The 14586-nt window shown below is 37.5% G+C and overlaps 1 protein-coding gene across 4 annotated transcripts in view; it reads right to left on the reverse strand.

The window, feature by feature from the left end:
- Positions 1-1935: 1935 nt before the first annotated feature.
- LOC135161840 (uncharacterized protein) overlaps positions 1936-14586 on the reverse strand; it is a 78349-nt gene continuing 65698 nt past the window's right edge. For 3 of the 4 annotated variants that reach the window (XM_064119763.1, XM_064119765.1, XM_064119764.1), the window contains one exon: positions 1936-9936. In XM_064119763.1, the coding sequence (XP_063975833.1) occupies positions 8506-9936 (1431 nt within the window). In that variant the 3' untranslated portion in view covers positions 1936-8505. Of the gene's footprint in view, positions 9937-10630; positions 10820-14586 lie in introns of those variants that run through there. The other variant, XM_064119766.1, reaches the window with a different exon arrangement.

Consider the following 14586-nt stretch of genomic DNA (forward strand, 5'->3'; position numbering starts at 1 on the left):
TGTTGCCACTGAAGTGTTGAATGAAAATAAAAAAAAAAATCGTTCATCAATTAAATTCGTTTGACGTATCTCTGATGAAAACGTGTTATCGCTCTAATTTTATTCTGGCATTCGGCTATGCTTTTTACCCAGGACTTCGTTAGACAGGTTTTTGTACTGTCGAAATATCACGAAATATTGAATTTCGCTTGTTGCATGGAGAACATTCCGTAGGCAACTGACCGAGGAGAACTCGCTGGCGTAACCGACTTCTTCAATCTGAATTTTTCTGTTGAAAACTGTCGCAATAATTTAACCGTAGCCTGTGATTTACCGAAATTCTTCAATTATTTTTTCCACTATTTCTCGCCTCTTTTATCGCAACTAACAATCCATTGTGCGATTAACAAAGAACTTCAATCGAAAGGATTAATGGTATTAATGATTAATGTTACTCATGATGATCAATACTATAATTATTTCATTAATGTTCCTAATGAATGTAAGAATTAATGACATTAATGCTTAACAATCATGATTAATGATTAACATCATTAATGACATCCCCTGATTGTCATATCGATGAAAAAAATTGATCAGAAGATTTTTCTCAGATTGAAAAATTTGTGGTAAATTATGAGGAAAAATTTCACGATAAATTGCCCAACAATATGAGGTCATTCACCACTTTACAAATTCATTGGCAATTTATTTGTGCAAATTAATTCACTGATAATGATAAACCTCTCGAAAACAATGATAAACGAGTTAAATTAAGATGCCATTAAAATTCCCTCAGTTTCTATGTGATACACCCGCATTTGCATAATTATTATTGCAAATTGTGAGTTTGAGTAATTAGAGTCATAACAAGTGCTGAGCAACTGACGGGGGGAGGGGAGGGGGGGTATCTCCAGTGGCCTCGAAAAGGTCACAGTTTGCTCACACGATATTTCGTGATTACGTTATTTTTTCATATTTACATTTATTCCAGAAATAATCGGTTTGATATTAAATATTCCATCGGGTGGGGTCAACGTATTCTTAATCGTCATTTTGATTTCACACACGGAAAGAAATTTTTAGTAATTTATAATGTTTTCACAGTAAAAATGACGATATAGTAAAATTCAAGAGTGCTACAATTTCAATTCGAGAAAATGCGACTTTTCTTACAATTCAAAACTGAAGAAACAGTGTTTTGTACAAAGCGAAAAATTTAATTTTGTGGTGATAATAAGTAGAAAAGCGAATCGAGTATTTCAAAACTTTATTGATGTTCCGCTACTTATTTGGGTTCTTCATAGAAAATTTTAAAAAAGTAAATTAAAATTTACTATGGTAAATAAAATGGAGAGGAGACAATTTTCGGACGCATTTAAATGCAATAACGGTCCGCCATGGCAATGCCAACATAGCAGTTTTTTCTTTAAATTTCTTTCTGTACAGGGAAAGAAAATTATCAGAGAAAATAATTTTTTTCTACGTTTTATTTTCGCAGCAAAATCTTCAACTTAATTTAGCATAAACTCTGAATCTGTCCGCCGCCACTGTTTCTTATCTTCAATGACTGGTCACATAAAATTTCCGATAATAGATTAGAACTTTCCCTCGGTAGAAGTGATGTTGAAAATCGCCGTTTCACGTTGGAATGCTGCGGGATTTTTCTGTCACGTTTGTTTGGGACGGAAATAATCGCATCTATCTTAGTTTTTTAGATGAGTCGAGAGTGATAATGGAGGTGTTCATGTTTATTCCCTCGATGCGGCAATTCTGAATGTCTCGATTGATGGACTCACTGAGGGAATATATGGATACGTTGAGAAAGCTAGGAAGTCTTCTTTACTTCCACGCACATAAATTTGAATATTCGATTTTCACCATTTTCACATATTTCACAATTTACCAAAATGAATCCGCTCCGAGAAAGGTGGGAAAAAAATAAATAAACAAATATTTATAGGGTTCAAAATCTGGGGTGTACATTATATTTATTTTATGCATATTTATTACAACATGATTTGTTTTTTTTTATACATTTTGGAATATATATTAATGGGCAAGTCATCGAGGAATAAAAAAAATTAACCAGATCAACGCCCATTAGATACATTCAACTATTATTTTTCTCATTACTCGACCTTTCAAAATACACAGTTCTCTTCCTCGTACATTCTTAACTCTCATGTTCTATCCTATTCTCTCTCTTGCGCACAGCATACGTAAATAATTCTTCAACGTTTAATTAATTATTTAAAAATTTTCCTTCATCATCTTAATGTACAAACGGGTTATGATTTAACATTAATATTACAAATAATAATTAATATTACAATTAAAACCATGAGTTGTTAATGAAACAATTATCGTTTTACGATTTTTTATAGTTCATTTATCATTTTTTTTACTTTTTCAATATTTTTCATTAGTTTCAGTGACGCGCAATGCGCGTGCGTCGTTGTCCGTGTGACTACTTCCACTGCAGCGGTGTTAATTGTTCTTACTTTTTTTATATCTCTCAGATGTTTATTATCATTTGTGTCTGCATTTGTGTTTAAAACGTGTATTTCTCTGTTGTGTACATGTCAAGTATTTTCATTATCATATTTCCATTCTCTTTCGCAATAATTCATTGAATTATCAGTTCAAATAAATTTGCGTGCGATAACAATTTTCTAGTGCCACTCACTCAAAATTATTTAAATATATATCAATCACTAATGGAAATCCAACGAAAATTAATTGAGACAGAAATTCTTATGTTTTCATTTCACAATTCTTTACATTTTATTCGCTATTAATTACAATTGAAAGAATAGTCTACACAAGAAAACAGAATAATTGCAGTCTCACGTTGAATTAAAAAATCGGATAATATGTTAACACTCGATTAGATCGATTTCAAATATTTCAAAAAACAAAAATAATAATAATACATGATTTTTTTCTTAAGTATTAGTACAGGAGAGCCTCACGTGAACTACAAATAATGAGCGACGCTGCCGTTTTTACAGTTCTCGTTCGACTTTTTCTTCTTCCTCGATACATTTTAAATAATCTCACTATGTTCCCTGTGTTTATCACTCAGTTACTCAATTATTTATATTTTTTTCGCGTTTAATTCAGCTTTGATTTTTCGGACGGAGCGTTGCCCAGATGTGTACGTTTAATTATTAAATTAGGAGCCCTAGACGCAACGCGAGGTTCTCACTCGTGGCCCCCTCGTGCAAGCTACGAAGCTTCATCGATAAATTTTTCAAAATTATTTCGACTTTCCAATAAAAAAGCAAGTTTCAGTGCTCTCAAGTCTTCCATGGTATTTCAGTCAATTTTTATCGTTTTTTATCATTAATAATTGGTATTTGGCATCTGAGTTTCGTATGGCAAGAGGGAACCACCGGAACATTGAAATCTAATCGATTATTAATGGCTTATTAATTGTCTAGATATTTTCGTACTGTTTTTTGTCATTTTGTTGGATAGAAAATATTTGGGTTTTGAAGGTCTGTCGGATATCTTTGGACGAATCTTCTGAAGAGTATTCCAAAGAGCTTTTTCGTAAATTTTTAGAAAATCTTCAGATAATTTTGGTCTCGTCGTTAACTTAGTGAGTCTCAAATTATTCGAGGGTACAATTTTTTATCCGCATTTATTTAACGAAGATCTTCTAAAATTACGTTCCGGGAGCTTTCAAAATGATCTTTGAAAGGATTTGGATTCTGAAGAACTTTTTGGTGAACTAAAAAGATCTTCAGCCTAATGTTTGAAAAATTCTTCCACAAATTTTCCGACGAAATTCTAAAAATAGATGTATTTAAATTTTTTAATTCTCAATTTTTATTTTTGATTTTCCACAGGTCTTCAAAAACGTTTCCCCAAAATCTGCAAAATTATCTTCGGGGAGAGCTTTCAGAACTGTTACTGGAAGAATATTGCACCGCCAAAAAGCTCTTCGGAAAAATCTTTGAGTCCTTCAAGAACTTCCAAAGACAGACATTTCTCTACTCGGACCATAGGACGAGAAAATTACTTGGAATTCACTAGTCCCTCTAAATTACAATTTTCCAATAAATTTTCATTCAATAAAGAGTTTCTTAGCCTCTAAACCATAGTATCCCTTCATCATTTCCTATTTTCTCTCCCATTTCTTCTTCACTTTCCCGATAAACATCTGTCTCTACTATCAATTACCATGTATTACATAATAATTCGTAAGATATTACACATAATATATCGATAATCATTAGCGTCGAGGACTTTTTTAATTAATTTTCCTCAAAATTGTTCTTTATATTTTCATACATTTTCATAATTTGTATTATTTCGTGGGTGTGATCGCGAGTGATGTCTTCAATTAATCATTTTTTTTCTTCTCTCATTAAACTCTGTTACGTTAACAGTACGATATACAAATACATAAACACGGATATGATTTAATATCGGCGTATGCATGCGTACTACTGGTAATAACGTCGATGGCTAACGTAATACATTGGGTCCTTGTAAAGGTCGTTCAACGAGAGGCGATTGGAAAGGGATGTGTGTTACATAAATAAGAAGAGGAGATAGAGAATAGTGGGAGTGAGACAGAGGTGTCAGTGATTATTTCAAATGCAACTCAGTCGGCCGAGTATCGGCCAACATTGGTCGAGACCCTCGGCCTACATGTGCAAGGGCCAGCAGTGGGCCGACATTCGGCCGATGGTTTCGACCAATGTCGGCCGACCCTTGGCCCACTGTTGGCTCTTTCCCATGCTCGGTTACTATAGGACGACATTTCCCAAAATTTTTTTTTGATTTTTTTAGATTAAGCTACATCATAGTAAACTCTTCAATCCCTCGTCTCATAAACTTCATTCGATTCATTCTGATTGTATAAAATCAATAAGGTTTTTTTAAAAAAAAACGCCATCTGACAATTCTCATGTAACTACTCAATACAGCACAACATGATTTCAATTGCACGCGCATGTCAACCGCCAATTCACCAGTCGATGATCCACGTACGTGATGAATAAATAATTCTGTATTACCTAATAAAAAAAAATCTAGCTAACGGTCGAAATTTCATTTCCTGAGCTTCACCGCTTTATCATTCTTTTTTTATATAATAAACAACATTATTTGATTTTTTTTTCTGGAATTTTTTAAAAAATACTCGAATCCTGCACGAGGATCTTTTATTCTCGGTTATCAATATGTGAGTTTTATTGTTAATGTACATCGGAGGGTGAGCATTAACCGTCTCTATGATTTTTCGTTAAACGTAGGTAATTAGTTTATTAAATATCTATGTAGTTAATTGAATAAATTCGATTGTTTCCGCTGACGTTCTTCATTTATTAAGAAAAATCTATCGCAACTATGAGGATATGCTACGGGTAGAAAGAATAATTGTGCAAAACTAAATAAACAAAATAGTGATGAATTTACAATACTCGGAAATGATCAGTTAAAATCACGGACTTCGAAATAAATAATATCATCTGTTAATTGTTACTTTTTAAAATATTAATGAAAATGATTTTTGGGAAGTTTTTAACAGATTTTGGTTTCGGGATGTAATAATTCTTTAATCAATTTTGTTCTTAATTAATAAATTAAATTAATGTTTTTTTATCTCTCCAAGACTCGACTAAAATTGATCATAAATATAGCATTCGAAGTGATAAATTTTCTTCAGATCAATGAACGATCTTTTTCATTTATTTCTGCAGAATTTTTTCAAAAAGTTCGTTCACTGAGTGTGAAATTATACCGGAAAATTCAAGTTAAACAAAAAAAATGGACCGCTTATGAAAAATATGGTCATTATTACGTAATTTCAACTGAACATTTCCTTCCGAGTGGCATCTCCCGCACTCCGGACGGTATAACGTATGTACGATTGGCCGATAATTTTTCCCGCCAAATTTGCAATAACAATTCACCAATGCCTACGATACCCATAAGTACAATGAGGTGAGCGATCGCGCGTACAATTTAAAATCACGTTTTGCTCTTTAACATTATCGCACAGCAAAAACCAGTTTGCTGGCTTCACATTGGGATTTCCCTTTCGCTCATATCGCTGATACAAAAGGAAAAGTGACAAGAGAAGCCCGAGGGAGGGGACAGTCAGCGGCTGACAAAAAAATAGGGGAGAAGGGTGCAAATTTTGTTTTTACTATAAAAAAAAATAGAAATTGATAGACAAGCGTCAAGAGCCATCTCTCATTCGAATCGCGGTCTCGCCGACAGTCAACCGAGGGTCAGCCAACATTGCCTGAGACACTCGGCCGAGTGTCGGCCCACCGTTGGAGATTCCTCGTCTTCACCAGGGATTTCGGATCCATGAAAACCACGAAACATTGGCTTGCCAATGTTCCCCCGATACTGGACCAATCTTGACCCAATGTCGTCCTCATATTAGCCATGTTCTTAGCATTGAGAAACACTACATTAGGAGGACTGCATACCTTTTTTACGAGAAATAAATTCGCCTTTATTGACCCAAAGGAGGTCACAAGTTCTATTTTTTTAGTATCTCTTTTGCATTAAATGTATTAGCGGTTTTTGTGGTTGTATAACTCAAAAGCTCCGTATCACACATCAATCCCCCCCCTCTTCTGCTCCCTCCAAGACCACACTCGAGATATCGAATTAAACTGACACAGCTCAGTGTTTTAAATGTTTTTTTTCTCTTTGTTATTTAGCCAAGGCATTTGTATTGTGGAACTTGCTCGGTTGGTTCTCGGCTCTCGGTATTAAATAATTACGGTATCTAATAAACAAAGTTATGCAAGCACTGCTACAGGAGACTAGGGGGGTCTCTACAGGATAGCTCGACTAACACACGCACACGCGGTCTCACCGGATTTCATTGTATTTAAAGTCTCTGTGGCCAATGAAAAACGTCAATGCATTATTTTTTTTTTCTTTTCGTAACGGTTTATACTCTCGTTGAATTCTTTGTTGTATGTGAACGGTAAGTGTTCCGACTTTTGCACTATTTTTATCACTTGCGCGGTGCTTTCAATGCAACGGCTACCGACGGAAGCGTTTCACGAGGCGAGGATATCGTTAATTTATTTAAAAATTGATTCCATGTGGTTTAGAAAGACTTTTTTGGAGTTGGGGCTTTGAATATTTTTTTTACAATTTTTCTCTTGGTTGGAGGAACGTGACTTACGTTAGTTTACGATGAATAATTTTTTCCTCATCTTTTCATTTTTTCAGTTCATCTTACAACATAATTTACCTAAATGAAATGTGATCACAGCCACACATTACTATGTACGATATATTTATAATGTAAAGCAATTCCTCGCCATCGGAAAGGGTCTACTTCACTTTGCCTTAAAAAATCTAATTATTTAATAAATGCCATATTTTTTTACATTTTTCTTTCACCATTTTCTTCATTTATTAATTTCTCTTCTTAATAATTACTATATGAAACGAAAACATCCTCATCGGATGCTAAACAGAACCGCGCGAATTCTCTATTGGTCCAATCATCGAAACGCGTATTGGCGGGAGATTTGAATTGCATTAACCGCCGCCTGTTGCATGAGCAGTCGAGCCAACCATTTATTATCATTATTCAAACCGCTACACGGAATGACGTGTTCCGAATTCCCTCAAATTTCATTCGTGAAAAATAGAAATTTTTACCCTAGTGAATGATAGTTTTCCATTGTATCTGAGAATATACATCGATCTACGCATTTAATTACGAATAATTTACATCTCCATCGGCGTAATTGATAAATCTTATCGAGATATTTTTTCTAATTCTTCGGTCCTTACTTTCTTTTTTTGTTCAGCAAATCGGGCACTCCAGAGTCTCTCAAACAATTAGGCACAGCACTAATTTCCTTTCTCATCGCGAATGAATGATCTGGCACATCCCCAGATCCTCATAAAAATTGTAGAATTCTCCCACCGTATTTGAAAGTATAAATTGAAAAAAAAAACAAAAAAGTCTGAGGGCACACGACACACGCGTCAAAATCATAAGTCTCATCCGACCATGAGTTCTGGCAGACCATCAACGTCGTCCTGACGAATTTCCCATCCTCTCCACGAATCCCTCACGTACCATGAAGAATCAAGAGGGGAAGAATGAACCCGGGAAAAGGAACAAAAAAAAATAAAAAAAAAAAATCTTGAAATTCAGTCGATCTCGTACGATGAATAACTTGAAAAATCGCGTGCGAGTCAGTGGTGTCAACTGCGTATCGGTAAACGATGGCAGTCGTCGTAGTCTTTGTCTCCGTCATCATCGACAACGTTGCCTCCATGATTCTGATAATTATTATGGTAATAATGATGGTAATGATGCACATGATGATGATAATGATGATGCAGCGGATGATGGCTGTCACTGAGATCATCACTGACGCCATTGACTTGTCTACGGCATCGTACTGTTGATGTACCTGTTGACGAACAATTGTCAGTGCAATTGGACTGATCATCGATTAAAGCACTGCCAATATCTCCATCACATAATGCTGATGTCGTTACGACAACGGTATCACATCACGATGAACAAGCCATCCATGATGTACAGGTGCATGTGTAGCAAGCTGTTGGTATAACTGGATAATAAAATCCACCATTTGGATAACCATTAGCATAAACATAAGTTGCTGGTGGTCCAGGTGTTGCTTGTTGACTACTGATTCGTTGTTGTTCCTGACAAAGTACCTGAAATGCAAGACTCTCGATAAGTGCAAGTGTCTGCCTTCTCTCATGTCCCATCAAACAAACAGTCGATTCCTCAACAACACTGTGCAACAACATCAGGTACTGGTACTTGAGCGACTCCTCCTCGGGTCCAACAAAATGATTCCACAGATAATTCTCAAGTTTTGCTTGTTGTTGATTAATATCCGGAAAGTCTATGAAGAATCTCGAGCACATGTAGCGCTCCAGTGTCTTAATATAATCCGGTTGAGATGGTTTGTACATTTTAACGAGTAAATTGCAGTACTTCAGCAGCCCACCACCCCTGATCTCCTCCGGATGCCTCGTGGAGATCAGCTTCTTATGTAGATGATACAGCGCCTCCTGAAAATCTCCATAAACCGATTCACCAACAACTGTCGGATAAAAATTCTCACCAATCGGTAATTTGCTGCACTCGTAGAACAGCAGCAACGAGTCCAGGACAATTTGAAAGGAATCAACGGAGAATTCAAACTGTCGTCTCATCGTATCCACAAATTTCAGCTCGACATTTCTATGGCCCCGTGAATTGCCCAACGATATCAGGGACCATCTGTCACCATCATTATTCACCTTCACCATTTTACTGACATAAGCTTCCTTGAGACTACACGTTGTTATGCGTTTACGGCTGACACCCTCCGGCAGCAGATCAAATAGAGATCCCAAAACTGCAGCTTTGACTTTATCATAATTACGACCACTTCCCAATTCAACCGCAAATATGAGATCAAGATCGTTGTAGGGTTGTGATTCAGTTGCTAATACGTGTGATGCAGCACCACCGTTCAATCTTATATCTCGCACCCTCATACCAGCTCCACCATTGCTCGGCTCCTCCTCCAATTTACTCCTCACAACAGTCACCAAGTCCCTCAGTCTCACCTCGAGTGTTGGAAAATTACCCCTACCATGAATACTGACAACCTCATTCATCACATCGTTCAATCGTCGCACCTGCTCAAAACTGAGTACAGCCAGTCTCTGTTGAGCATCATTTTGACAGTCTGTACTGTCTTTGTTACACTTGCTGCTATTGTTCACACCACCACCACCACCCCCACCCTCACCACCACCCCCAATGCCACTGTTTGCGTTGTTATTGTTGTTGTCATTTTTTACGGAACTCTTGTTGCTGGTATTGGTGGTGTTCTTTGTGCTCTTGGTGGCAGTTATCTGGCACAGAGACTCCATCATCGCCACCCGTCGTTGACGTTCCTCACCGATATCCAGGGAGCCACACTGTAACATTAAAATAAGTATTCATTACTCCTTAAGTACAAGGACACTGGGACTCTTGTTATTTATGTACAACATATGGGAGCCTCGCGTAGAAAAATTTTTGGATTTGATTTCGACCTTTTCTGCCCTTTTCGAATAATTGGTCTATTCTTACGATTTTTTTGGACGAATCTTCCTGACAACAGACAACATTAAAAGGTTTCTGGAAGAGAACTTCTTCAAAATTTCTCCCAAAAAGTCTCAGAAAAACCTTCCAACCAATCTCAGAACTATTATCTCAAACATTCTAAAACAATATTCCACAGATTATTTTTCCACGCGCTAAAGGATTGATAAAAATAACTGCTGCGAAATTATCTCTCAACGATTTGCAATCAACCACTGACGTAATAATACCGAAACGTGTAAATAACTTTCACTCTCGAGTTACTCTGTCGATCTAAATCGCGAATATGTATCGACTAAAATGTGACATCAGGCTCGGGGGCAATCACAGGTGAGGGGTTCCAACCCTTCCCCCAAGATCTACTAATTCATTCTTTCTCCATGACATTTACGTCCTCCAGACAAACAACCAAAACCCCTAAACAAAATCCCCTCGAATCTCCCGACGTCGACGACCAACAAGTAGTCATCGACCAGCTATTACTCAATTCCGTACGTCGATTACTTGGAAACAGAAAAAAAAACCCACCACAACTTCTTCTGCGTGACAGTATGATCGATCAACTCCGGAGGATTATTATCGCACTGATATTGTCCCGCAAGATGTCTTGAACTTTATGGAGAATAGGAGAGACAAATCGACTGAGGTACCGCGTGCTCCGGGAGCTGATGCTGAACTGAAGGAGTGAAAGGCCCGGGAGCCAAACACCGGACTCAACGGCACCGCCGTCACTGCCACGAAGGACGTGGGAGCGAGGAGGATGGAGATAACGGGGGTGGCTGGAGGGGGAGGCTGGTGAATGGGGGGAGAGGAGGAGGAGGAGGTTGAATAGAAGAGAAGGCTGTGGATGGTTCTGGTGAGCCAGTCCACTGAGGAATTGTAAAATGGAAGCAAGGGAGGTGATTACGACGAAAAAAAATATACTGGGGCGTTTGGGGGTGTGCATCCCCTCATCTATTTTAAGATACGTATGTAGAGACGAAATAGTGAGGCTGGAAAATGGGGGGCGAAGGGGATAGGGTGGTGGAGCACTTGCGCGAACGCTCCAGCCGATTCTGTGACGTCATGAGCTTCAAAGGGCGGTGGGGTGGAGGGTGGAAAGCGCGTGGGCGACGGCGACTGAATCAATGGGAGGGGTGGATGGGTTACGTTTCCAGCGTGGGCGACTGAACCAGACTTTGGCTGAGGGGTGATTGAAAATTTTTACGCAGCAACCACTCCCATCCGATATCTGGGTAACACTTGACAGGACTGGATGTGTCAGATGTCTCCCCGGGGGGTTGGAACGAGGGAGTGACGTAACAAGTTGTGGGTGATATCGATCGAGTCATTGGGTCGCCGGTAAATCATCTGGAATTATCGACTTCCGGGGAATCGGTGGCTCCGGAGAGATTTTGTAATCGTTTGAGGGTTCGTCGGGTGAATGACTGCTGGATCGGGGATGGTCGGGAGATTTCGTTAGTTGGAGGGTGGAAGGTATGATTTGGTGTGCGAAGAGAAAAAAGTCGGAAAAATGACTGCGAAATGCTAGAATACTGTGATGTGTTTTACTAACATAAAAATTTCAATCAATACGATAAATTTTGTAATACATTTTGTAATTGATGACAAAATGTTTCAAATCAATAACTTTATGGAAGTAACGAAAAAATAATGATTTCCATATTGAAGAACTTTCTCTATGGATTTTGGAAAAGGGGGTAATGAATGATTTCGCAGCCCAGTGTTCGTCTTTTTATAGTAAAATAAATCGTAATAGTTATTTTATTGCCTTAAAGAATCAGTTTTTTTTCGCTGGAAAACTCGATAGTTTAATCTTAACAAAAGATGGTTTATATTCAGACAGACATGTCCAAGGTAATTAAATTATAATGTGTTCGAAATTGAATCAGGTGTATGCCCTTCAGGTATGGGCCCTTTTCATACGAACGTTCACATTCATTTAAATAAAAATAATGGACTCGGATATCCTTGAGGGCCCTCCCACGACATTTTTTCCCTTTAATTATTGTTTACAGCCCCAAGACCCTATTTAGCATAAAGCAACTTCATTATTATCCTCCAGTGATTTATTCTACGTGAAATAAGTCAACTGGAAATAGGTGTCATCCCCTGGGTAACGATAGACAGGCGCCTGCATGACCGACATCTCACTGTATCATCTTGGTTGCGTGCACCATTGCCATGCGAGACTGAACCCCAACTGACAGTGGATTTATTGTTTAGTCCTGGCAAGTGTCTGCATACGATCCAACACTCTGGTGGCTATCCTCATTTGTACCATTACGACATTACAAAAATAGAATATCGTCGACGAATCATCACGCTATGCAGACATAAATATTCATAACACCGTATCCATCTGTACGATGATTTTATTTTTCATTCTTTGTTATTACTTCAGATTTGTTTTTACGGATACATTGTCGTAACAATGGATTAGATGATTTAGCGTAACCGTTTCCCAGGCAGCAAGTCAGCAAAAAAAATAGATCAGACGGATTTTCAAATTAATTTTCGAATTAATTCACAGGTAATTAACAAGAGGATAATTTATTCAGGAAATTTGTACTCACGAACGAATGTCAGTGAGACGAATTTACTGAGGCCGGATAATGAAATTTGGGGAACCGTGGGATGAGAAATTTTTGAGAATATTTTTGGATCGAGGACTGACAAAAATGAAAATTTGTTGATTGGGTAAAATATATTAGACTGGAAATTTAAATAAATTGCTGGGTAATTAAGTATAACTAAATTTACTAACGATATAAATAATAGAAGTTCAGAATGAATTTTCAATTTACTAATTTTTATAAAATGAGATACGACGTGAAAAAGGGTCGGCCATTGGTCAATTTCAAAATCGCTAGGAGTCAATATTTTTTAAATATATATTACTATATAATATATATAATATTATAGCCTAGCTATTCACCGAAAAAAACTGACAAAAAACATGACGTGCTTTTTCTCAAAGCATTGCTAATTAAATTTTTTTACTTCAATTTTTTTCTTGTTTTCTCACACACAGACAGACTCAACTATCATTTCACTCATAATTATCTAAAATCACAGATAACCTGAGCAATTTCTACCGTTCATTTCCGTGTAGAACACCTGGAGGATAATTATTATGATCGAGAATATCGAAGTGATGTAGGTACATCGCGAGGAAAAGTTTTTCTCCCCAGTTGAATATTTAATCAGTAAAAGAATATAAGGAAAATCAATCGAGAGGCTCTTCTATCCGATTATTCAAGGTCAATTGTCTACCACACAAGGTCACATCGATTGTGAGTAGCGTGATGTTTACATGAATTAAAAAATAGGGAAAAAAAATAAAGGCAGCGGAGGAGAAAAAAAATTTAATAATGGTATTGGCCACTGGCACGGATTTTTTTTCCCTTTCGATGTTATTCTTTTAAAGTGACCTATTTTCATTGGTTCAGATGCAAGATTGATTGCACAGTATGTCGGCTCATATTGCCGCGTTTATATAGGGGTTATAAGCTGCCTTGTGGTCTATAGATCAGCGCAGTTAGTTTTCCATACTGTGGAGCGGGGAAATGAAGAGGATGATTAAATAATTAATGAAACATCGGCAGTTTGAATTATTTAGGGGGCATCCAGTTGGGGGATTCCCGGTTGTGCATACTCAGGTGGAAGACGAGGGGCCTGCAGCCGGTGAGTGAATATATTCAGGGGTTTTAGCCTACATTTTCACCGATCTAAGTCGCGTGGAAAAATATCTGTCTTTGGAAATGCCCTTCAGAGGTCTTAGTATGAATCTTTCGAAGATTATTGGTAAAAGCTTTTTGAGAAAACAAATAGATCTTCAAGATAAATTCTCCCCTAGGAATCGTTCAAAGCTCTCTGGAGGACAACTTCGGAAAATCATCGGGAGGAATTTATTTACAAGATTTCCCGAAGACAGTTTGTTGGAAGATCTTAAAAATGTCTCATGGAAATCATTTTGGAAGGGCATAGAAAGCTCTTCAGAAGACAAATTCTTCCGGGGGAATTAATTAATTTATTGATGTTCTCCATTTTAAAATTGATAAATCTATAGTTCGATTTCTACCGAATTGTACAAGATACTTGAATATTGCCAATGCATCGAGGAATTTTTTTTCCGCATACCACTCCGTGTAATCTCCCCCCAAGTTTCTTGTCGAGGAAGAAATTTCCGGAAGCTTCTTGGCATCGTTCTCTACCCCGCGCCAAAGAGTGAAAACGTGATGCGGTTGCTGTCGTTTCGCGAACCGGAAAAACTGGGTTTCGTTGACTCGCACGTCCCAACTACCACAAGCAACAGCAAAAGGATGGCACACGCATGTTTACCCAGGTCATTCACCGTTGTTTTTTATTTTCGGATTAAAAAATGTCTGACTCTTCAAAGTGCTTCGCTCCCGGTGCTGAGGGAAAAAAATCTTTTTACGGAAATATCATTTTCCTGAGGCATTGGCTACGCAGAAAATTTT

The sequence above is a fragment of the Diachasmimorpha longicaudata genome, chromosome 4 (assembly GCF_034640455.1).
Source record: "Diachasmimorpha longicaudata isolate KC_UGA_2023 chromosome 4, iyDiaLong2, whole genome shotgun sequence".
Lineage (NCBI taxonomy): Eukaryota > Metazoa > Arthropoda > Insecta > Hymenoptera > Braconidae > Diachasmimorpha > Diachasmimorpha longicaudata.